General features: G+C 37.4%; 1 protein-coding gene across 4 annotated transcripts in view; it reads right to left on the bottom strand.

Moving 5' to 3' along the window:
• The window catches only part of LOC126297609 (importin-13), a 182395-nt gene that overhangs the window by 66297 nt on the left and 91352 nt on the right, over positions 1-24746 (bottom strand). For all 4 annotated transcript variants that reach the window (XR_007552550.1, XR_007552551.1, XM_049988611.1 and 1 more), the window contains exons 11-12: positions 21305-21466; positions 2550-2753 (exon numbers count right to left, since the gene is read on the bottom strand). Coding sequence is in view for 2 of the 4 variants with exons in the window: in XM_049988611.1 (XP_049844568.1) it covers positions 2550-2753; positions 21305-21466 (366 nt within the window). In the remaining 2 variants the exon portion in view is untranslated. The remainder of the gene's footprint in view (positions 1-2549; positions 2754-21304; positions 21467-24746) is intronic.

Genomic DNA, 24746 nt, shown 5'->3' with positions numbered 1-24746 from the left:
AGTTTCGCATTTAAGAAATCATTCATGGAGGAGGATTGTACAAACATAGTGTCATTCGACCACTGGATAGATCTATCATTGAGAGAAACTGAAGGAGTTGAAAACAATTAAGTCACCAGATCCAGTTGGAATCCCGATTTGATTTTACAAAGATTACTCTGTGCCATAGGCCGCTTACTTAGTTTCCGTTTACCATGAATCTATCACCCAGTACAGAGCCCAAAGTGACTGGAGAAAGGGCAAGTGACTCCTTTATTTAACAAGCATAAAAGAACGGACCCACAAAAATACACACCAATATTCTTAATATTGGATTGTTGCAAAATTCTTGAACATATTCTAAGTTCGCATATAATAAATTTCCTTGAGACAAAGAAGCTTCTGTCCACAAATCAGCAAGGATTTAGAAAGCATCATTCATGCAAAACTCATCTTGCCCTTTTAATACAATATCCAGCTAAACCATGGATGAAGGGCAACTGGCAGATTCAGTACTGCTAGATTTCTGGAAAGTGTGTGACTGGTGCCCCACTGCAGACAGATAACGGAGGTCCAAATACATGGAATAGGTTCTCAGGAGGCTCAAAGACTTCTTACGGAAAAGAATCCACTATGTTGTTCTTGATGATGTGTGTTCCAGTTTACTGGGAGAATTTTAGGAAAGTGTAAAGGAGACTGCATACAGAACACCTGTGCAACCCATTCCTGTAAGTTCTGGCTCAAGTGTCTGGATCCCCATCAGGTCAAATTAAAGGAAGACATCAAAGCAATTCAGAGGCATACTGCTAGATTTGTTATCAGAAGGTTCAATGGAAAAGCTTTGTGAACTCAAATGCAAATCCTGGAGGGAAGATAATGTTCTTTTCATGAAACACTACTGAGAAAATTTAAAGAACTTGCATTTGCAGCTGATTACAGAACGATTCTACTGTCGCCAACATACGTTTTGCGTAAGGACTGTGAAAACAAGATCAGAGAAATTATGGCTCATATAAAGGCACATAGACTATCATTTTTCCTTTGCTCCAGGTACTAAAAGCTAATTTCAAACTTATCTCTGCATGCTTTACATTCTTTACTACCCTGGCATCTGTATCCCAGATATACCACGTTCCTAACTTATCAAGGAGTACACTATAGAATTCCTGAATATGGTTCAACTCAAACAATTCATAGCTTCAGTATCGACATTACTGAGGTTGCAAAGCTTCAGGTTTAGACCTACATGGCTGCAAAATAGAAGACTTTGTGAGAAAATCTGTGTGTCAGCAAAATTTTGTCCCATCAGACAGTGCTGGGAGAAACCAAAGGTGTGAATGAAATTTACACACTTCTTGTGTCAAGGCAAGCAGAGATTTGCAGCAGGTTGAACTGTAGTACTAGCAAAACCATTCCCACATCTGTTATGACTCACAGAGCAATTGTACTGAAAGTAATTCTTCCCTCTTTCTATTACAGCAAAACTTCTGACCATTCTAATTAAGTGTATAGCAGTAAAGGTCACAAGACCAATAAATCTCATTCCTCGTGAACCAGTCAGAATCTTACTGAAGAGGGAAAAAAAACTACCAAAATATAAATGTCAGATTGGTTCAACTGGCTCTTCAGATATTTTCAGGGCTTTACAGCTGATTGTTGCATTTGAGAATACCACCAATTTTTGTTTTCATATCATCCTCTGAACAACTTAATTTAACAACAGCTCTTCATTAGAGTACATTGACTCAATCTGATCATGAGGAAGATACATATCTTGACAACCAATCTCATCCGTCAAATCCATTTTACTCCTCAGATGTAATATGTACGACACCACAGTATAGAAATGAATTATTATTTCAGTCTTCACTGTGATGTGTACTGCTTGCCTTTGTCAGCATTAGTTAAGGAAATTTCTATAGAAAGTAACTTGAAACAAGACAACCTGGGTGTACAATCCAGTTCTGACACCTATTGGACCTTTCAATCTTACCCCTATCAATAAGATGGATCGCCAAAAGTAAGTGATATATCACAGGCATAAAAAATACTTGCTCCACCACAGGAAACTAAGACTGTAAACATAAAAAAAATCTCAAGGATAAACTTGATATTTTCATCAGGAATTCATATGGTACTAACACCTTAAAAAGTGAAACATTAACTCTCCTTTGAAAATTTTTGCAGAGGTGTTCTAACCTATTTCATTTATTGTTTCCTTCAACTGAAACTGCAACTGTAAAATTTCTTGATATTTTGAGAAGGTATATGATATTTGGCTAACTTTCATCAGCAGTCACTTTTTCTCACTTTTGAAGAACAGAATCTTACACCCAGAAAGTAAAAGTAAATGTTGATTGTCACTAAAATTCTGCTACAATCTACACGGTCAATGTTTCGAAAATGTTAGAAGCAAAGCTTGAAGGTGTCAATGATAATCATGTAATACTAAAACAATCCAATAAAGTTAGTAAGAAAGTTAAAATTAGCTAATTACCTTAAGTAAACACACACACACACACACACACACACACACACACACACACAATTATACATATATTATACTTCACCTTCATAATTTCTTCATCAGTACACCATTTACATGTTATAGTTTCCAAAACTGGAAAAACTTTCTCCAAAATGAGAAGAACAGGCTGAGGATCATCAGACTTTAGAGCTCCTCCTCTCACAGCACTGGTGTCTAGAGTTGCAAAAATTGTGCTCATCATCTTAAGTCTCAGCAAGATGTCACTATAGGTCTGCATTCCTTTATCCTGAAAAGCAAGATAAATATAATTTTTCTGGTGATTCTTTTGCTAGTGATTATATTCACAGAGACAACACTGAAACCACAGAAATCTTAAAATCATTAATTCAAAAAACTGGTGAAATACACGATAGGCACACAAATCTAATAGAAATGTACTGCCGTCTCCTTGTAAGTCGGTTTAGACTTGCCCACATATGCTCTGTAGGCAAGAGCTCACGTTCCTCCTATCAGCTTTGCTGTAAATATTGAGCATCGAGCCAAGATGACATGTAATGCAGTTGTGCATAGTAATAAAATGGAAAGAAGTTACAGTTCTGCTGTGAAAAATGAACTTTGTAGAAACTGAAACAACGAAATTGTGAAGCTAAACAAACATGTTTTAAATTTATAGATAATTATTGATGTTCTGAGGCACGACATTCAGTATATAAAAAATGAAAATTCTGAGTTACAGAAGAAAGGTCATGTTCGAAATAATAAAAAAAGCTCATTTCAAAACGGAAGGCAAAAGAGTTATCAAAAGCAGAAAGGAAGTGCCAAACAGTTTTCAAACTACGCAAATGAACAAATGTTTGTGGATAAAAAGAGGTACAGTGTATTGTCAACAAGTTGTACCAATTCTGAGTGCAAGGTGGATGATGAACTTTGTAAACAGTTTGTGGATAGAAAACAAGAAGGGTGATGAACTTTGTAAACAGCTTGTGTATAGAAAAACAAATTAGTCTACTAATACAAAAGAAGAATACAATAGCAATCAATCTCCACTGACAAAGGGCAGCAAATTTGTATAATAGATTGGAGAATAGTCAATTACCAACATATACCTACACAATACAAACAATGACATACAATTTAAGAGTGTGATGAAGCCAGGACTGGGAACAAATAACATTGTATGAAATGTAGATCTGGAAGATATAATGTCGCACAGACAGTGAGTTTATTGTCAAGTGTAACAGATGCACATGATATGGTACATGGAAAAAGCTGGCATCTGTACTGAGAGTTTGAAAAATTTTCTATAAAACACTATTGTTGCTACCATTCCATATCACTTTTGATCTGGAATGCAACTTGTCTGATAACAGATATGTTAGAAAAACAGATACAAGAATTAAATTACTATGCCCTGGTTATAAAAACTGTTTAATTCTAGACATAGGTAATTCAGATTAAAGCTTTCACACTACACGCAGATTACATCTTAACTATTAGGCTATGCATTTTAGTATGAAAAATTATGCAAAATAATTACAGGCTAATCTATGAAAACAACTTATTTGCCACTGAGCTTTAAGTCTCTTTTTAGAGTAAAAAAAGCCTTCAGCATACACACAAAATATCCACTGGCCATACCAAAGAAGAAAAAAATGCAAAATAATGTACCAGAATATTCAGCACATTACTAATAAAACAAAATCAGTCAATGAATTTCTAGGAGAGGGTACAGCACACTTCTATATTAAGAATGAACTTGTGGGCAAATTTGAAGAATCTTAGTTTTAAGTTAAATAATTTTAAAATTGTGAGTGTGTATTGTAGATAAATACACAAGGGTGGTAGAGTAGGTATTTACATTTGAAATAATGTTCAGTGCAAAAAAATTGATTGTGTTGATCAACTTACTGCAGAGATGGCCGTTTACTATGGACGTGGCATTTTAATCAGCCATACTTAAAATAAAGTTAGGCAAAAACACTTTAATAATTGTTGGCCTGTGTACATCACCAAACAGCAATGTATGAATTCTTGTCATTTACAACAACTCATCTATGAAGGGGGGCAGGATGTGAACACACTCTCTAATCTATAATGTAAATTACCTTAGGTATTCTGACTTTTTACAGTGCTACAGTGATATCCATATAAGATCACTGGCAACCAGACTAACATCTGACTAAGACTTGCACTGACTACATTGATCTTTGCCTTTAAATATGTCTGCTTGTGTCTGTGTATGTATGGATGGACGTGTGTGTGTGTGTGTGTGTACGTGTGTGCGTGTGCGTGTGTGTGTGTGTGTGTGTGTGTGTGTGTGTGTGCGCGCGCACGCGCGCGCGAGTATATACCTATCCTTTTCCCCCCCTAAGGTAAGTCTTTCCACTCCCGGGATTGGAATAACTCCTTACCCTCTCCCTTAAAACCCACATCCTTTCATCTTTCCTTTTCCTTCCCTCTTTCCTGACGAAGCAGCCGCCGGTTGCGAAAGCTCGAAATTCTGTGTGTGTGTGTGTGTGTGTGTGTGTGTGTGTGTGTGTGTGTGTGTGTGTGTTTTATTCATTGTACCTATCTACCGGCGCTTTCCCGCTTGGTAAGTCTTGGAATCTTCGTTATGAATTTAAATACGGAAGGAGGAGGAGATTAGTGTTTAACATCCTGTTGACAACGAGGTCATTAGAGATGATGTACAAGTTTGGATTACGGAAGGATGGGGAGGAAAATCAGCTATACCCTTTCAAAGGAACCATCCTGCCATTTGCATGAAGCAATTTAGGTAAATCACAGAAAACCTCTATCAGGATGGCCGGACAGGGGTTTGAAGCATCGTCCTCCCAAATGTGAATCCAGTACGCTAACCACTGCACCACCTTATTCGGTAAATACGGAAGACTTAATAGTGTTCATTATCTGAAACTAACTCCTCCCCCCCCCCCCCCCGTCCCTCCCTCTCTCTCTCTCTCTCTCTCTCTCTCTCTCTCTCTCTCTCTCTCTCTGACCATAACGCTCGAACCACAGAGATTAAAACAGACCACAAAATAGTACCGCATAGTGACTTAATCACTTCTAAAAGAAAAACTGACGATAATAAACTCAAGTAATACTTTTCACACATCGACTGTCAGCACATACACACAAATCAAATGATACTACTGAAAAGTGAGGCAATTTCTAAGAAATATTTAACCAATTATAATTGGGCATGTACAATGATAAAAACATTAAAGAAACCAGAGTACACACATAAACTTAAAATCCATCCAGAAATTCACAGATGAAGGAAAACTAAGTTATTTAGGGGGTCATGGAATGTATAGCGGAAAAGACACATTAGAGGCCATAGGAGGAGAATTTTCATTGCAGCTGACAAAAATATTGTCTCTATTGAGGTCAAGTTGAGTGTGACAGTGAAGTCATCTGGTCAGGTATAAAAGGTGTAGGTGAAACTCATTTAATTGTTAGATATTTTTACTGGCCACCCGATGCTGTGACAGTTCTAGAGTCATTTAAAGAAAGGCTACAGTCAAAAGTGCATAAATATCTAAATAGCACATAAATATCCAGATCGTGCAATACTAGTTGGAGACAACTTTAAGCTGCCAAGTATAGACTGGGACTGGGATGTCTGTGGATTCCAGTCATGTGAAATACTTTTGAACACGTTTTCTGAAAATTGTCTTAAGCAGCTACCTCTGAAGCCCACACACAATGGAAGTATCTTAGACATTCTAGCCCCAAACAGGCCAGACCTTATTGACAATGTCAGTATATAAATGGGGATTCGTGATCATAATGTCATTATAGGAACTATGATTATAAAAGTTAATAAATCAGTCAAGAAGGCTAGAAGAGTGTTTCTGCTAGATAGGGCAGATAAGCAGTTATTAATATATTATTTAGACAGTGAATTGGCATCACCATTTCATCATTACGACAGCAAGTCGCCGATGTGGCGTCAACTAAAAAGAACTTGTGATACAGCGGCTGAACTGCCCCGCATGGGGCCTCCCGGCCAACAATGTCATACGATCATTTCATTTCATTCTATTTACTTAGTTCCAGTAAGATGGATGCAGAGGAATTTTAGGCAAAGTTTAAGCAGATTTTAAATCGTGGTCTGGAGAGTTATGTCCCTAGTAATTGGAAAAAGGATGGAAAAGACCCACCACAATACAATAACGAAATTCGGGGGATGCTGAAAAAACAGAGGCTCGCACTCTAGGTAAACAGACTGCTGCACTCTAGGTTCAAACAGGGATGCACAAATCAGGACTAACGAACGTTAGTAGACATTCATGCTTCTGTTAAAAGATCTGTGCACGAAGCATACAACTATCAATGTCACACCTTAGCAAAAGATCTGGCAGAGACCCCAAGAAAATTCTGGTCGTACGTAAAATTGCTATGCAAGTCTAAGGGCTCCATTCAGTCCATTGTTGACCAGTCTAGTGGAGCAGTTGAAGATAGCAAAACAAAAGTGAAATCTTTTACATTTCACATTCTAGAAATCATTTACACAGCAGAGCCATACAAACATACCGTCATTTGACCATCGAGCAGACTCCCATAGGGACGACATAGAAATAAGCATCCCTGGTGTAGAGTAACAACTGCAAGATCTGAAAACAAATAAATCATCAAGTCCGGATGGAATCCCAGTTCATTTTTTTGAAAGGTACCCTAAGACAATGGCCCCTTGCTCAGCTTCCATTTAGCATGAATCTCTCACCCAGCAGAAGTCTCAAGGGGCTGGAAAAAAGCGCAGGCGACTCCAGTATATAAGAAAGTTAAAAGAACAGAGCAGCAAAATTACAGATTGATATCCCTAACTTCTGTTCACTGTAAAATCCTTGAACCTATCCTCAGTTTCAATATAATAAATGTTCTTGGGAGTAAGAAGCTTATGTCCACTAATCAGCATGGTTTTAGAAAGCACCGCTCATTTGAAACTCAGGTTTCCCTTTTTCCACACGATATACTGAGAATTATTGATGAAGGGCAACAATCAGATATCTCTACATTTCCAGAAAGCATTTGACACAGTACCTCATTGCAGGCTGTTAATGAAGGTATGAGCTCATTAACCGATATGTGAGTGGCTCGAAGACTTCTTAAATAATAGAACCTAGTATGTTGTCCTCAACAACGAGTGTTCATCCGAGACAAGGGTACCGTCAGGAGTGCCCAAGGGTAAGTGCGATAGGACCATTGCTGTTCTCTAGATCCATAAATGATTTGGCTAGCAGTGTGGGCAGCAATCTGCAGTTGTTTGCTGATGATGATGTAGTGATGGTAAGGTGATAAAGTTGAGCGACTGTAGGAAAATACAAAAGGACTTAGACAAAATTTCCAGTTGATATGATAAATGGCAGCTAGCCCTAAATGTGGAAAAATGTCAGTTAATGTGGATAAGCAGGAACAAATAAACCTGTAATATTCAGACACAGTTTACTAGTGTCCTGTTTGCCACAGTCTTTTGTGAAGGAGGCTGCTTATAGACTGCTGGTGCAACCTATTCTTGAGTACTGCTCCAGTGTTTGGGATCCTTACAATGTCGGATTGAAGGAAGACAGTGAAGCAATTCAGAGGTGGGCAGCTAGATTTGTTACTGGTAGTTTCGAATGTGTTATGGAGATGCTTCGGGAAGTCAAATGATAATCCCTCAAGTGAACGTGGCATTCGTTTTGGGTAACGCTATTGAGAAAATTTAGAGAACCAGCATTTGAAGCTGACTGCCAAATGATTCTACTGCCGCCAACAAATATTGCGTGTACAGACTACAAAGATAAGATATGAGAAATCACGCCTCATAGGGAACCATATAGACAGCCAATTTTCGTCCCTCTATTTGGAAGTGGAACAGGAAAGAAAATTACTTCTTGTGGTACAGGGTACGGTAGCTTGCAGAGTGTCTACACAGATGTAAATGTATTTTTTCCCCTTACACACGGGTTTTCCTTAGATAGAGGTTTTGCCAGAGTACATGGAAAAAGTGGCCCAGAATCATCATTTAAGCATGTTTCGGTGATATACATTCTATTTCATTACAAAATTACCAATATCTTGTACTACAGATTTAAATGCAATACCCATATAATTATTACACCTCTCATAGAACACACAAATGTTTCTTTCTTTCTTTCTTTTTAATCAAGACAACTTCTTCGTTTTCTTTTTCCAGCATAAAAGCTGTCACTCCAGTTACTTGCTGTCAGTTAGCATTATCTATTTATGTTAAAAGATGAAAATGAATTCCTGATGGTATCAATTTATCCGTTGGACAGCAACGATGATACTTGGTGCAATGATCGCCGCCGCCGCCACCACCTCCTCCTCCTCCTCCTCCTCCTCCTCCTCCTCCTCCTCCTCTTCTTTTTCTTCTTCTTCACTGTCATCATCATTGTCACCTCCAGCCCTTACCTCAGTGTCCTTCAGAAGCATTTCACTCTATCTCAGGCGGAGAAATGAGGACGTCAGAATCTCAGTGTACAAAGTCCTGGAGTGCCATATTTTCAAAAATATCAGTGGCACTACTACTCCTTCCTTCTTCTGCTGCAACAAAGTTGTCTTCAACAGCAACTCACGTATCACAGTCAGCCTTTGTGCTGAATCCTGGCAGCAACAAGTGTTTTCATAATCTGTAGAAATCTCAGTCTCATTTACTTCCTTTCTCTTGGTCTTGGCACAACAGCTACAATTTACGGCATTAACAGAGTGTATTATGTGGAACATATCTCACAAGATAGACTATACGTAACAGGAGGAGGAATGTTCATTGAGGGTGACCAAGATATTTTCTCTACTGAGGTCAAAATTGAGTATGGCAGTGAAATTATCTGGTCCTGTATAACAGGTCTAGGTGAAATAAAGTTAGTTGGGTGGTTAAGACAGTTGTGATGAAATTATTGTTAAACCGTGACCAGTCTCAAGAAAACATAAACATTGAATCACTGTCCAAAAGTGAAACATCTGATAAACATAAACTTCTGGGTATTATAATGGATAAGCATCTGTAAAAAGATTAGCTATAAATTTTGCTTATTAAAATGCCTTACACATATAACCACTCCTCTGACCCTAAAATAAATTTACTGTGGGTTAATCCACTCATGTTCTCAATATGTGATAGAAATTTGGGGTGGGGAACCGGCAGTCTAGATTGGGGGGGGGGGGGGGGGGGGGATATTCAGGCTGCAGGAGAGAGCAGTTAGAGTAATTGGTAATATATAAGTAAATGTCAATCCTGTAGAGACTATTTCATCCAGTACAATTTACCAACTGTGTACTTTTAGTATGTCCTTAAGACAACTGTGTTTGTAAAAGTAAATGAAGAAATCAGTGTAATGAATAGACACATTCGCCATTGCAATAAAAAAAAAATTGGGATTATCATATAATAGCGAGTACTAAATTTCTGCGGGACGACTGATCATGTCAGGAACAATGATATAGTGCCTAGCCGTACTATAGGAGTATATAATAATTTGAATAACTTCACAAGAAGACAGCAATAATTCAACTCAACATCCAGTTCAACAAAAAGGGTTAATGTTACAGTTTACCCCAAACCATGCTACAGGAAACATTAGAAATTCCTCCAAGATCACTAGAATAGGCTATTTTCCTACATTAAAAATTGGTTTGGATTGTTGTTATTCTAATTGATCATAACATTTGAACAACATTTACAGTAAATAATCTCACAAAATATCTGTTATTTTTATGTAATTGAAGCTTAAAAATCATTAAATAATCAAGATCTGGTCACATGATGGAAATGTTATTGGCTGATGCTCTGCTGACGTTCCACACTAGGAGAAAGACAAAGCTATACGTGTGTTATAGGAGTTTAGCCGAAGTTACAAGGTTTTTACATACTTTTTCTGAAACCAGTTTACCTATTTAGTGACTGAAAACACAATTAAAACTTTTAAGCAACAACAGAAACAATTTTTTTGAACACTGATAATGGAAGCCTTGTGAAAGTTGATGTGTTTATGCTCCCCAATTGAGAGCGGCATTATGTGCAACAATGGACATTCTTTTCCCTGCTCCCTGACCATCATTAAACTCGCTCAAAACTAAAGAATTGTAGAACTTTTGCAAATGAGTCTGTATATTATAACTATATTGTTGACAATCAGTATTGAGCTATTCTTGGGATAACTTAGTGCTGATTTTGTCTGTAGAAGATACTCAGCAGAAATACAGCATCCAGCAGGTGTTCGCTGGTGCAACGGATAGTGCACACGACTGCCGGTAAATAGGACACATGTTTGAATTCTGGAAGGGTCATACATTTTTAAAAGTTATTTATACCAGTATTTATTTTCTTTTTACTTAGTGTAAGTCTACATTGTTTTACACTATGGTAATGACATACAGTTGCTACTCCAAGTGTGAAATCAATGTTCTCCATTTTCCTGGATTTTCAGCTTTGCCATTAGTAATCTTCCGGGATTCTATTTAGGACCAAGGCCTCGGGTTGGTCCGAAGTAGATCTCAGACTATGTGGCCTGTACTGCTGTGTGTGCTTTCCCTGACAAAGCCTATCACGAGATGGGTTTATTTACCTCATCATTTTGATGTTTTTGGAAAGCGTTTAGTCTTATTTTGTCACTATGTGGTTAACGGACCACGTAGTTTGAGTGTATTGACCTAGACCTTGAGCTACATTGTAACATTACACTGAACCAAGGTTTCTTGTAATCACAGTTCCCCTACCACTCTTATCACAACAAATACAGGCAATTTTCACTAACCAATAGAGTATAAGCTGAATTAATGATACAATAGGCTGTATACACAGAATGCTGCACACTTCATAGTTATTTTCTTCTTACTTATGTTAAGTCTACACTGTTTTACAAATGGTAATGACATGCAATTGCTTCTTCCAGTACGGGATTTTCATTTTTAGCATTAGTAAGTACTCTTTTGGGAAATCAATTCAGGATCTTGATCTTGAGCTAGAGAGTGTCATACCAATTTCGTCATATAGTTAGCTTGCTACAGAATGTTACTCTTATGCGATTGCAAGTTGTACCTTAGTACTAATAAAAGACTCTCATGTTGCATACGTCACTGGTCTTATGAAGATAACAGTAACACAATACTTCCCAATAGTATGTGACAAATAATGTCACAGTTACTAAATAAGATAATGTTTTGTTGTTCATACGAACTTATTCAGGATGTGAAAAAGTATCACTCCATTTATATAACATAGTTGGCCCAATAAGTGTAGTTTCTTGCAACTTCTCTCATATAGCTAGCCACACTGTACGCATTTTCAAAAATTGTGTGTAATAGTTATAAACCAATTACAATTTTACTGATACAGTGATAGAAGATTAATGTAATGACACACCAATACATGTTTTCAAACACACGACTATACATGAAATGTATTGCATTGGGGTTTGTTTTACAGTTTCCTATTATATAATTGTTTGTCATCCGTTTGCAGCAAAACCAAACAATAAAATCTAATCCTATTTGTTTTCTCTGTATTGGTCAACTGTGTAGTTTTCCTCTAAAAATAGTTCTATTATACAGGGTGTCTCAAACCTTTTGTGTGGAATTGAAATATGTGGTAGTGGGTCCACAACCAATTAACTGAGATAGAGAACCAAGGTCAGAAATGCATATTTATTGTATTATGGGAATACACAGCATACACTGCATAATGACAACATAGCCCTAGAACTTAGAACTACTTAAACCTAACTAACCTAAGGACATCACACACATCCATGCCTGAGGCAGGATTCAAACCTGTGACCGTAGCGGTCGTGTGGTTCCAGACTGTAGCAACTAGAACCGCTCGGCCAACCCAGCTAGCCCTAGCAAGTATGTCTTTGTCCATCACTAAGAGGGTTTCATACACCAATGTCTTGACTTAACCCCACAGGAGAAAGTCCAGGGGTATGAAATCCAGTGATCATGCTGGCCATGAATGGGACCTCTCTTTCCAATCCAACAATGAGGGTACGTTTTGTTCAAGTGCTCACGGACACTAATATTGAAGCGGACTGGAGCACCAACATGATGAAACCACAGCCTTTTGTAAACAATAAGGGGTACTGTCTTCAAGAACTGTTGCAGCACATCTCACAGGAACACCAAGCAATGTGAACCAGCCAAACGGAGATGCAGCAAATGAGGTCCTATTAGGTGATCTTGGACAGTGCCCACCCATATGTTGACAGTGAATTGATGCTGGTAGCAACCAATGTGGATGGCGTGGGGATTGTCCTCACTCCAGACAAGGCTGTTGGCTGTTGAAAATACCATCACAGGTGAATTAGGCCTCATCCATGAACAATACAAACTGTATGAAGTTCGGCACTACAGAAAATTTCTAGGTGTTCAAATAGATAGTAAACTGTTGTGGAAAGCCCACGTTCAGGATCTTGTTCAAAGACTTAATGCTGCTATTTATACTATTTGAACAGTATCTGGAATGAGTGATCGTTTGACATGAAAATTAGCCTACTTTGCTCATTTTCATTCACTTATGCCGTATGGTATTATATTTTGGAGTAACTCTTTCCATTCTAAAAGGATATTTTTTGGCTCAGAATTGGGTGGTTCGTGCAATGAGTGCTGTAAGTTCACAAACCTCTTGTCGACCTCTGTTCACGAGCCTGGGTATTTTGACATTGGCCTCTCAGTATATATATATTCCTAACTGTCACTTCTTGTTAACAATATTAGCTTATTCCCAAGAATAAGCAGCTTTCACTCAGTTAATACTTGGCAGAAATCAAATGTGCATTTGGTTCTGACTTCCTTAACTCTTGTGCAGAAAGGTGTGCAGTATCGTCACATAACATGCGTGCTCTGCACTAAGTTGTGTACAGTACGTCTGCCTGGTGATCAGGGGTGTATGCTGTTTATCACCCACTTCCTGTTCCAGGGTACAACAGACACCCAGGATCTTTGCAAAAGCGCAGCAGAACTGCATTAGACATTACAATACATGCACTGTGACTGGCAGTCATTGCTTTCAACAACTGCTATAAGCTACGCTGTTGTTATGCGATGTACGCTGTGCATGTCCACAACACAATAAATATTCATTTACGCAATCGGTTAGCTATCTCAATGTAATTGGTTGTGGATCCACTATCACCACATTTCAATTTGACCCAAAAGGTTTGAGGCAAAGTGTATGTTTTGCATGACAATCTTTTAATACTGCATGTACCATATTATATTATTATTACATCAAAATATTTTTCAATGAATAATTCCTACTTTGTGGGTCACCATCCATGATACTTTGCAGCATGCTGTCTCTCTTATTTAGCCATTATGATTACTTCTGTATACTATTTTCAATGTTAATTTATCTTTGTTAATTCTAATGTACAGCACTTAACATTCCTGTTGTACTCTAGGTCTAGTCATCTGTTACTGTATCATAGCCAACATCGCATTAACCAACGAGATAAAATTATGTGATATGTATCTGTTTTATTCATGCCATGCGAATCCTAAGCAGTACATACATTATGGTTGCACATCTGCCATGTTATTGTAGTACCTCAGCTTTCTTGTGGTACTTTTTTATTGAATTTTACTTATTAGATGCATTCATTATTTTATTTTGACTCTGGATTGTATCCCTCTGTATGAACATAATTTTATGAGAGTTATTACCAAACAGCACACTGTATATTCTCATTATGACCTAGTGGTTTAAATCATTGTATGACGTAACTAACAATGCCCAGTTTTATGGGCATGTAATTTTTTGTCGTAGAGTTTTTGTGTATGCCCTACTGTTTTTTTATATTGCTTTACACCTGTAACCTGGGCATATTTTCTTTTATAGCTCTGAATATGGTTATTTATATTGCCAAAACTAGTAACCCAGTTATCTGTTAAGATAGTATCCTGGCAGTTCTCGTCTTTATTCCACTGACAAAATTTCACAAGAAAATGGTTCCCTCCCTACTGCCACCATACACTCCAGAACTAAATCCTATAAGCTGCTCTGGAATCTCGCAAAGAACAAGATACATAGTTGTAATACATCACGTATTTTATTTTCTAGCCAGAAAAATAACAGTTGATGCTTTAAATGGTAATAAATGAACATCTTGTGTTACCTTACCTGGTACATGCCTCTTGACATAGGAGGTGTGGCTATAAAATAAAAGAATGATGCTGTCACAGAATAAGCACGCATGCACCAAAGATGAATGACCAATAGCTGTGAAGTACGAAGCCTTCTCAGTCAAATACAGCATCTCTGGTTTCTGTAAACAAATCAGTGTTGCCATGGCTTGCAGGAAAAATGACACATCTAATAACAGAGTAACAAACAAAGGTTCAACACATGAAACTTGAGAATACTGTTATTGAAAGCTGTCTTTTACTGAAAGAAGTGTAAGGCAAAGACTGTTTATGATGTACACAGGTTTTTGAGTGGTTCAAGCATTTCCAAGATGACCAAGAAGACAAAGATGACTCACACCCAAGACATCAAAACCAGATAAAAATATTGAAAAAATAGGTAATCTGATTTGATCTTATTGTCAGTTGAGTATGTGATCGACTGCTGAAACTTTATGACTTGATAAACAATGCGTAAGGAAAATTTTACATAACCAATTTAACGTGAGAAAAGTGTCCGCTAAACTGGTGCCAAAAATTCTCACGACTGAACAAAAAGCAGCTCATGAAAATGTTTGTACTGACACTTTGAATACCATTGAAAATGATCATAATTACTTGGAAAGAGTGATAACATATGACAAATTTTGGTTTTTCACTTATGATCCAGAAACTAAGCACCAATCCAGGCACTGGAAGGTCCCAACTTCACAGAGAGTGAAAAGAGCTCAAATGAGTAAATCAAGATTAAAAGTGATGATGGTGTTTCTTTTTTTCATTTTTCTTTCGATGTTCATGGAACTGCATATCTTCACTGGGTTCCTGAAGGTCAAACTATTAATCAACATTACTACGTTGACGTTCTTGCTCAACTCCATGAGAACATAAAAAAATACCCAAACAGAACAAGAGTAAGTCATGGGTTCTGCACCAAGACAACACATTGGTACACAGCATTGTTTGTTAAGAGGTTTCTAGAAAAGTACGGCATCCCAGTGTTAGATCAGCCATCTTATTTGCCTGACCCAGCACCATGTGACTTTTCTCACCTCTCCAAGGTCAAAACTGCATTAAAAGCAGTGACAAAAAAAGCGGCATGTGTCCTAATGGTGCTCACAGAAAAAGGCTTCCAGCACTGTTTCCATCAATGGAAAATTCACACAGAGCATTGCAGGGATAGAGGAGAGGAATTTATTTGGGGCAACAGTAAATAAATATGTACGTTTCTGAAACTAAATCTTTTACAGCAACAGTCCCATTATTTTATAGCCACACCTCATAAAGCTTCTTTGGTGACTTATGAAAGAATTTTGGTCCTTTTATATTCAAGTAGCTTTTCAGTTGCCCTCACAAAGTTGAGTGGACCTCCTTCCAGATCTTTCAGCAAGGGAAAAAAAGACTAAACTGAAGTGGTATTCGTACCGGAGTGTCCCTTACAGCTACCTCCCTTCCCTACGTCTCGGTTGTGAGCATGACAGTGCTGCCACTTTGGCCAGATAACCAGTTTGTTTTGCCAGGTAATACATGACTCTAATGTTATTCTGTACAAATTATCATTATTATTATATTATATTATTATTATTATTATTATTATTATTATTATAGTAGATGTTATCAGTTAACGTCATAGTAAGTCATTTATATGTGTGAAGTTGTTCTACCAAGAACCAACAGAAGAATCAGTTAACAACTCAGGTAAAGAAATATTACTGACACATGGTTTTTCAGGGTCATTTTTCTTGAGGATTGAAGTTTGATGAATATTTCTAGTGTCTGAGGGTGACTACTAGTGGCACTTTAACAACTTGTGATGGTTCAAAGATTTTTGCAGACGTAACTTCAACCTTGAGAATGCTCCCCCATCAAATTTACTGCCTCCTTTTGTCACTTAAGATGATGATATTATAACAGTATGGAACTTTGTCTGTGACCAAATCTCAGCACATCACTACACGTGGGAGAGAGTGGGGAGGGAGGGGGGGGGGGATGGGCTTTGGGCCCATCTGCACTTGCAAGTCACACTCTTATGTAAAACTGCACTAAAGAAAGTAAGTGGTTTTTTTTTGGGGGGGGGGGGGGGTGTACCACACTCCTTTATAGAGCATAAATGGCCAAGAATATCCCACTATGTATAAAAAAAAGGCCAAAAAATTTGGAACTTCTGCATCTCATTAGATGAACAGCTTAGTCACAGGTTACAAAATCTGACTGTAAGCACAATGTCCCAACCAAGTGACAAAAAAAGATAGGTTTCCCAGTCTGAAAAGAAACTTGACAAGAAGTGAAATTAAATTAGTCAATCCACAAATACTTTATTCCCAGTATGTCAATCATTTTTGCTGTTATAATATTATGGCAATTTTTATACAGAGAAGCACCACAAGATCCAATTAAAAATGTCGAAAAACTGCTTGTGCGAGTTTACCAGGACATCAATTAATACAGCTATAGTGGATTAATGAGCTTTCATTCAACTAAATATATTCATCAGTTTTACCTATTTTAACATCTGAATTTTACTGTTTCAAAGATCTGTAAACTATGAAAGGTAACTACTTTCTTCTTATTATGGGGAAGGTAGTTACTGAAACATGTGGTGCACAAATACAAAAACAATTTGCTTTTTTCCATCTGTATATGGGAAGTTTAAGGTTTGTGACAGTGTATTTAAACAAATGAACATGTTTCACTGGGCAAATCAATATTATTTTTGCTGTTTTGATCACAAATATATGTTTTGAATCCATGATCTCATTGCGAAATTGTTTACACTAAATTATTTTTATATAGTAGCTGTTTAGGTACCCATGGCACCACTCTTGGTCATTCTAAGACATTATGAAGAGGAACTCTTAAGTGCGGAAATGGACACAATCTTTAAACATGGAAATGGACCCTTTGCAGCACACAGGTACATCAAATATTCACAAAAAACTGACAAGACAATGTAATAATGCTGTTTATTAACAACACAGATATTCAATACAATGCAGATGAACTTTGAAGGTGTAGCAAAAATCTCAACTTCAGAATGAACAGTGGAAGGTTGTGTTTAGCAATGAGAACAGATTCTGACTGAGCATTATTATTGGTTGTTTCTGAAAACAGCATTAACAAGGAAAGCAACTACCTGAGTACGCTGAACAGTGTTACACCGAACCAACTTCAGGCACCACAGTGTGAGGAGCCATAGCCTTTAATGACTGTACACCTCTGCTGTTTGCTGAGGGAACAATGAACAACGCACACTATCTGAAGGATGTCTTTCTGATGGCACTCCTACAACATCAGGGAGCTGCACCATTCATGTTCGAAACTAGATACAGAAATTACTCAACAGAGGGAGAAAGATCAAGATTTAATGTCCAACTGCTGTTGTGGTCATTAATGACAGTAAAATTTCTTGTCTAAGTCAAGTTTTTCAAAGTTGTATGGCTGTTTGATGATAACCATGCACAGTGTTAATATGAGAAGAAAATGAATTTAACTGTGATCTTTCCTCAAGATGCTATTTTTTTTATTTTAATCTTTACCTGGACTAGTTATCACAGTTCTCTGATAGAAGGTACAGTATAACCACACTTTTATGTTCCCAGAATAAAAGTTTTCCCACGACTTATGACATTTTTTATCGTTCCTGTCAAATTTCCTATGTCCACAATCTTAATTTTCACCGGATTTTGCGTCAATGTACTTATAATTTTCCCGTGATTTACACATTAAGAAAAAATATTCGTTGAGAAAAAAAATGATGCTGGCATGATGTTGACCATCCAGTTGTTTACAAATAAAACGTGGTTAAGTTTCTTGACACCAGGGCACTCTACTCAACGGATTTGAACCAGTAAATGTGTAAAAGTTGGAACAATTTGCATCTCCCGCCACTGCCAAGCTCTACTTGGCGTGGTGATTGATGGGAGTAACTAGGTTTGTTTGAATACAGATATCACGACCATTCACAACCATTTCCAAACACTCTATTGTGCAAATTCAGTTTCATGATTTTGTGAGCGTTGTGACACCGTCGAACCATATTTGGTGTGTTTCAGCATTTGGACACCTGTAGCGCTAGATGACACTATCATTCACTATGCATTGCTCAAATGCTTTTATTTTAAACACAATGCCGGTTATGTATTTTTTTCATGCTGAGCGAAATGTGTTTTGAGAATTTATTCTCATTGTCAAGTGCAGTATTTTCGTATGTATTTTTTGTGATGTTACACAAACCGTGTGTGTGTGTGTGTGTGTGTGTGTGTGTGTGTGTGTGTGTGTGGTTTTCTACATAACTGAGGAGGCACAGTACCTGATAACCTCAAAAAGGCGACTACATTGCATGAGAGGCAGAATAACACATATTCAAATGCTAAACAAAACATTTATGTACATATTTACACTAGACAATGAGAGAAAATTCTCAAAATGCATCGTGCTAAGCATGAAAAAATACGTAGCTGGTGCAGTATGTCATTATTTAAATAATGAATGACAGGTGAAGGCTTTCCAAAAACATCGATTATGACATTTGAAATTGAGTTTCTACTTCCCAGACAGTTATCAGTTCCAGTTACATCCACAGTTTTTATTCAATAATAAACCTTTACTAGATAATAAACAAGTCCCTGACAAGTCTTTTGATGCCTGAACGTTTACAGTTTAAATGTTATTTCCCACATTTCACATTTTCCCACATTTTACACAATTTTCTGAAGTCCCTTGAAAAGCGTAGATGCAGGGGTTTCACTGTAGTGTGAAAAATCTTCACTGAGTGAATTCACACATTGCTTATGATTTCTACTGCACTGGTTCTAACCAATATTGAACAGACTCTATTCAAATAATATACACTGAAGAGCCAAAGAAACTGGTACACCTGCCTAATACTGTGTAGTGCCCCCGCGAGCATGCAGAACTGCTGCAAAATGACGTGGCATGGATTGGACTAATGTGTGAAGTAGTAGGGAATTGACACCATGAATCCTGCAGGACTGTCCATAAATCCATATGAGTACAAGGGGATGATGATATCTTCTGAACAGCACGTTGCAAGGGATAGCAGATATGTTCAGTAATGTTCATGTCTCGGGAGTTTGGTGGCCAGCGGAAGTGTTTAAACTCAGAAGAGTGTTTCTGGAGCCGCTCTGTGGCAATTCTGAATGTGTGGGGAGTCACATTGTCCTGCTGGAGTTGTCCATGAATGCAGTTGATCAGACAGGATGCTTACCTATGTGTCGCCTGTCACAGTCATATCTAGATGTATCAGGGGTCCCATACCACTCCAACTGCACACACCCCACACCATTACAGACTCCACCAGACTGAACAGTCCCCTGCTGACATGCAGGGTCTGTGGATTCATGAGATTGTCTCCATACCCGTACACGTCCACCCACTCGATACAATTTGAAACGAGGCTCGTCTGACCATTAAACATGTTTCCAGTCATCTATAGTCCAATGTCGGTGTTGACGGACCCAGTCAAGGCGTAAAGCTTTCTGTCGTGCAGTCATCAAGGATACATGAGTGGGCCTTTGGCTCCGAAAGCCCATACCAATGATGTTTCGTTGAATGGTTTGCATGCTGTCACTTATTGATGGTCCAGCATTGAAATCTGCAGGAATTTGCGGAAAGGTTGCACTTCTGTCACTTTCAACGACACTCTTCAGTCGTTGTTAGTCCCATGCTTGCAGGATCTCTTTCCAGCCACAGGAATTTCAGAGATCTGGTGTTTTACCACATTTCTGATATTCACGGTACACTCGTGAAATGTTCGTACGGGAAATCCCCACTTCATCACTACCTCAGAAATGCTGCATCCCATCGCTTGTGCACCAACTATAACACCATGTTCAAACATTTAAATCTTGATAACCTGCCATTGCAGCAGTAGTAAACGATCTAACAACTGCACCAGACACTTGTTGTCTTATATAGGTGTTGCCAACCACAGTGTAGTCTTCTGCCTGTTTATATAACTCTGATTTGAATATGCATGCCTATTACCAGTTTCTCTGGTGCTTCCGTGTACATGCCTCACAAAAATAGCCTTCCACAGGCAGAAGCGCTAGTAAAAACAAACAAAATAAAATGTTCTTCTCATGAATCATTCATATATTTGCAGTACAATTAGAACATGCTTCTACAATTTAGGTAACTTTGAATGGTACTCATGAACTAAACAAAAATTACATCACACATGAAAACTTCGACTTTGGTTCACATTACACAGTAAAGTAACTTTGTCGAAGATTTTATATTACTGACATTTTATAAAATCTTTGATGGTGTATTCGGGTACTTTTGTCATATCTTACATAAAAGCTGAGGTGTGGTAATGGTTTTTACAGAAGATTTGTCACATCTCTGATAGTGTAATAAGAGTCTTTGTGGTAAGCTGCTGTCTTCCCAGAATGTCAGAACAGAATACATGCCAAGAATAGTAGTATTTCCATTGAAGTATTAACGTGTGCCTCCCTTACACAGAGTTTTTTTTTTTTTTTTTTTTTTTTTATACTGATAGCAAATTATGATAATCTACCTGTACCAGCACATACAGGCACATATTATAAGGTGTAAATATCATTACTTTTGTTAACTTAAATCTAAAAGTTAAATCCACTTCCAAAGTAATTTTTCTATATAAAGTTAATTTAAAAAGGGTAATTGAAGTTATTTGTTAAACAAAAGTTTTGACTCAAATTGTATAAATACCTCAGAATTTGCCAGGATCTCCAATTCTCTAACACAAGGAACAAGTATTTCATTCAAATACATCATTATCTTCTCCAGTGGCATTGGTGACAGCAAACGACCCAAGGCATACATAAGTCTAATATTTTCAGCATGTCCTAGACTTCCACTGATAATGGCTGCCTAGAAATTACATAAAAAATATATGACTTTTCTATGTAACTCTCATGTGAAAGAATTAATGGCTTACTAGAGTTTCTCACTACATACAGGATTTTTATGAAAAATGAATAGTTCAACATCTATGAGTATTTATGAGTAAGTGCCACTGATCACTCCAAGTAGAAGCATTTGTCAGAAACTATAACCTGAATATTTATAAATCACACAATCCAAATCAATTTGGTTTCTTATTTATTGTATCTCAGTTTTCGAAAAAGAAATATTTAAATTAAGTTCAGATGCTGGAAGCAAGCAATCTGCAGTTCATTTACTGGTATTTATTTGTTCAAATATGGTTCAAATGGCTCTGAGCACTATGGGACTTAACATCTGAGGTCATCAGTCCCCTAGACGTAGAACTACTTAAACTTAAATAACCTAAGGACATCACACACATCCATGCCCGAAGCAGGATCCAAACCTGCAACCATAGCGGTCACGCGGTTCCAGACTGTAGTGCCTAGAACCACTCGGCCACACCGGCCGGCTATTTATTTGTATTTAAGAGAAACAGAGATCAACAAAGTACACATTACTAACTAATTCTAAAAGAATTTTTAACATTTATCTTGTATCTGCATACAAATTGTTTATTTCTCCACCAACATTCAAGCATGTCTTGCAAGACATCAGAAGTTCAAATGCACTCCCACTCAAGAACAGATAAGTGCTGCATAGCTGTTCTTACATGGGCAGAAGGTGAAAACCTGATGCAACTAGATTCAAATTACAAGCAGGTGTAGCATTTTAAAAATTTCAGATATTGCTATGTATTTTCTACTCCTAAAAACTCAACAATGGCACCATTATCAGTGATTCAGTATTACTCTAGAATAACATCAGTTATGAAGCTTTGCCACATTAATGACACACTGGTTTAAGATACATATCTCTAGTGAGATTTGTGGACTTCGGGGTGAAATAGATACCTTTATGGACTCAAGGGTTAAACATAATGTCACCAGAAGATGCTGCAACACAGACCCAAATGTCATCATGTGGCAACATAGAATTTATATACACATCTGAACTGAGAGAGTAATTTCAAATATAATGGACAAGATTAAATTGTCCCGTTTGAAGGAAAGTCACTCCAGCTGCTGAACAACATCCTCTGGCAGTATTATACATATGAAAATTCTTCTGTACAAAAAATATGTATGACCATAGGTAAAAGTTAAAAAAAAAACAAAGTGAGGTAAATGCTTAATTATAAATGGCCACATGAATGAAACAATACAGATGTATCCAGATATAAATTGTAAAACATTAAAAAATCCCATAAATTTCCAAGATGAGAGATGTCCTGAAATTGTTACTTTCTTAGAATTACTTCATTTTCAATCTAAAATTTCATCAGCAGGAAGAAAGCCTTGCCATGGGCATAATCATAACCAACCAGATTATATCAACCACTTAGAGCACACAGTTTCCAACAAGAATAGCACAACTGCTAACAAAATAGTGTGCTATAATAGATAATAGGGTGACAAATTAAGCCTTTTTGACGGAAACAAGGGTGAAATTTAGTAGCTGCTTGTAGAATTTAACCAGTTACATAAAAATATCAAATTTTTTGCAGAATGTGAAGAATGACAAACGATTAATTATTCTGGATTGGCATATTACATACAATAACCACACACACCAGCTTCTAACTGACATATGGTGACATCATCATTAACTGCATATCACATCATCCTCAGATACAAAAACAAGTATGCTAAACATAGCCCACATAATCCTACTAATTGGACCTCACTTATGAAACAATTACTTATCAAGGAAAAAAACATAGTAAAAAGCAATGGATGCTCAGAAACACTTAACATACTATTAACAAAGAAACAGGCTTTAAAGCAAGACAACAAAATAATGGATAGTATCACACAGACAAAATATGCCACCATCTCCTACCTCAGGTTGTCAGTATATTCCGAAAAACACAATATTCACATAGCACTCTACACTCTAAACTAGGACAACAGTTAACATATCGAAAGAGAATATACAGATGATACATACGTTGTTTATTGTGGAATGTGGTTAAAATATGTAAAATGTTATAAAACAAGAAAGAGTCACTTTGACATAAAACTGCACTAACTCTCACAATTTCACTCGCTATCACCTGCACCGTCACACGATTTCATAGAAGAAATACAGTCATATGATCTAAAACTGTCCATTTAAATGCAAATAATACAAGACAGAAAGTAAAAAAAATTACGCAGGTTTATGTACTGACTTATCACTTACAAAAAAAAAATGGATGAGCCAGTGACCCAGACAACACATTAAAAGCCTCGGTTTAAAATTTTAGGGAACAAGTTGGACATTTCACAGAACTTTAAAAGTCATACCACATTTGTGTCACTGTCAGTTAAAACAGAGGGCCAATCTGTAGATAAATTAGCTGTTGTCAATCCTGCCTGAATAGCAAACACGGTCAGATAAAATGGGGCACACTGCAATCCACATGCCACAAACAAACAAAATTGAAGAGTCCTCTCACTGGATCAAGAATCCAAGCATCATAGGGATGTGTCCTATGCAAAGACAAATGAGAAGGAGCTCATCCTGTATGTGTTGCTGGAAAGAGGTACACATGGTCGAGCTGTTGACTTCAATAGCCGCAGCTTATTGTCTGGCACTTCTAGCCAGTCTTCTTCCAATCTATGCATGACTCCATACTGCAACAGTGGGGTGATAACAGCTGGATGGCACACTGAACTATCTAATTAATGTGACATGCCTCCTTGACTGCTACATCTTCCATTTTGTTTCCCTTAATACCCAAGTGTCATGGCACCCAGCAGAAAGACAGCTCCTTCCCCAGCCTTTGTAGGTAGAGAAGACCATTCTGGACTGTAACCTGCTGGGTACAAGTGTTGTAGAGAGATAACTGATGGTAAGTCACTCAGTAAAACAGAAGTAATATCTGACACTCCCAAAGAAAGTGTTTAGGCCCTTTCCTGTTTATGATCTAGACAAATAATTTAAGACACAATCTGAACAGCCCTCTTAGACTGCTTGCAAATGATACTGTCACTTATACCATCTTGTAAAGTCATCAGATGATCAAAACCAATTGAAAATAATTTGGACAGTACATCTACATGGTGTGAAAAGTGGCAATTGACTCTAAACAATAAAAAATATGAAGTCATCCATATGAGTATTAAAAGGAATCCGCTGAATTTCGATTACACAATAAATCACACAAATCTAAAGGCAACTT

This window comes from Schistocerca gregaria, chromosome X (assembly GCF_023897955.1).
Source record: "Schistocerca gregaria isolate iqSchGreg1 chromosome X, iqSchGreg1.2, whole genome shotgun sequence".
Taxonomy (NCBI): domain Eukaryota; kingdom Metazoa; phylum Arthropoda; class Insecta; order Orthoptera; family Acrididae; genus Schistocerca; species Schistocerca gregaria.
This window is presented reverse-complemented; position numbering and strand designations above follow the sequence as displayed.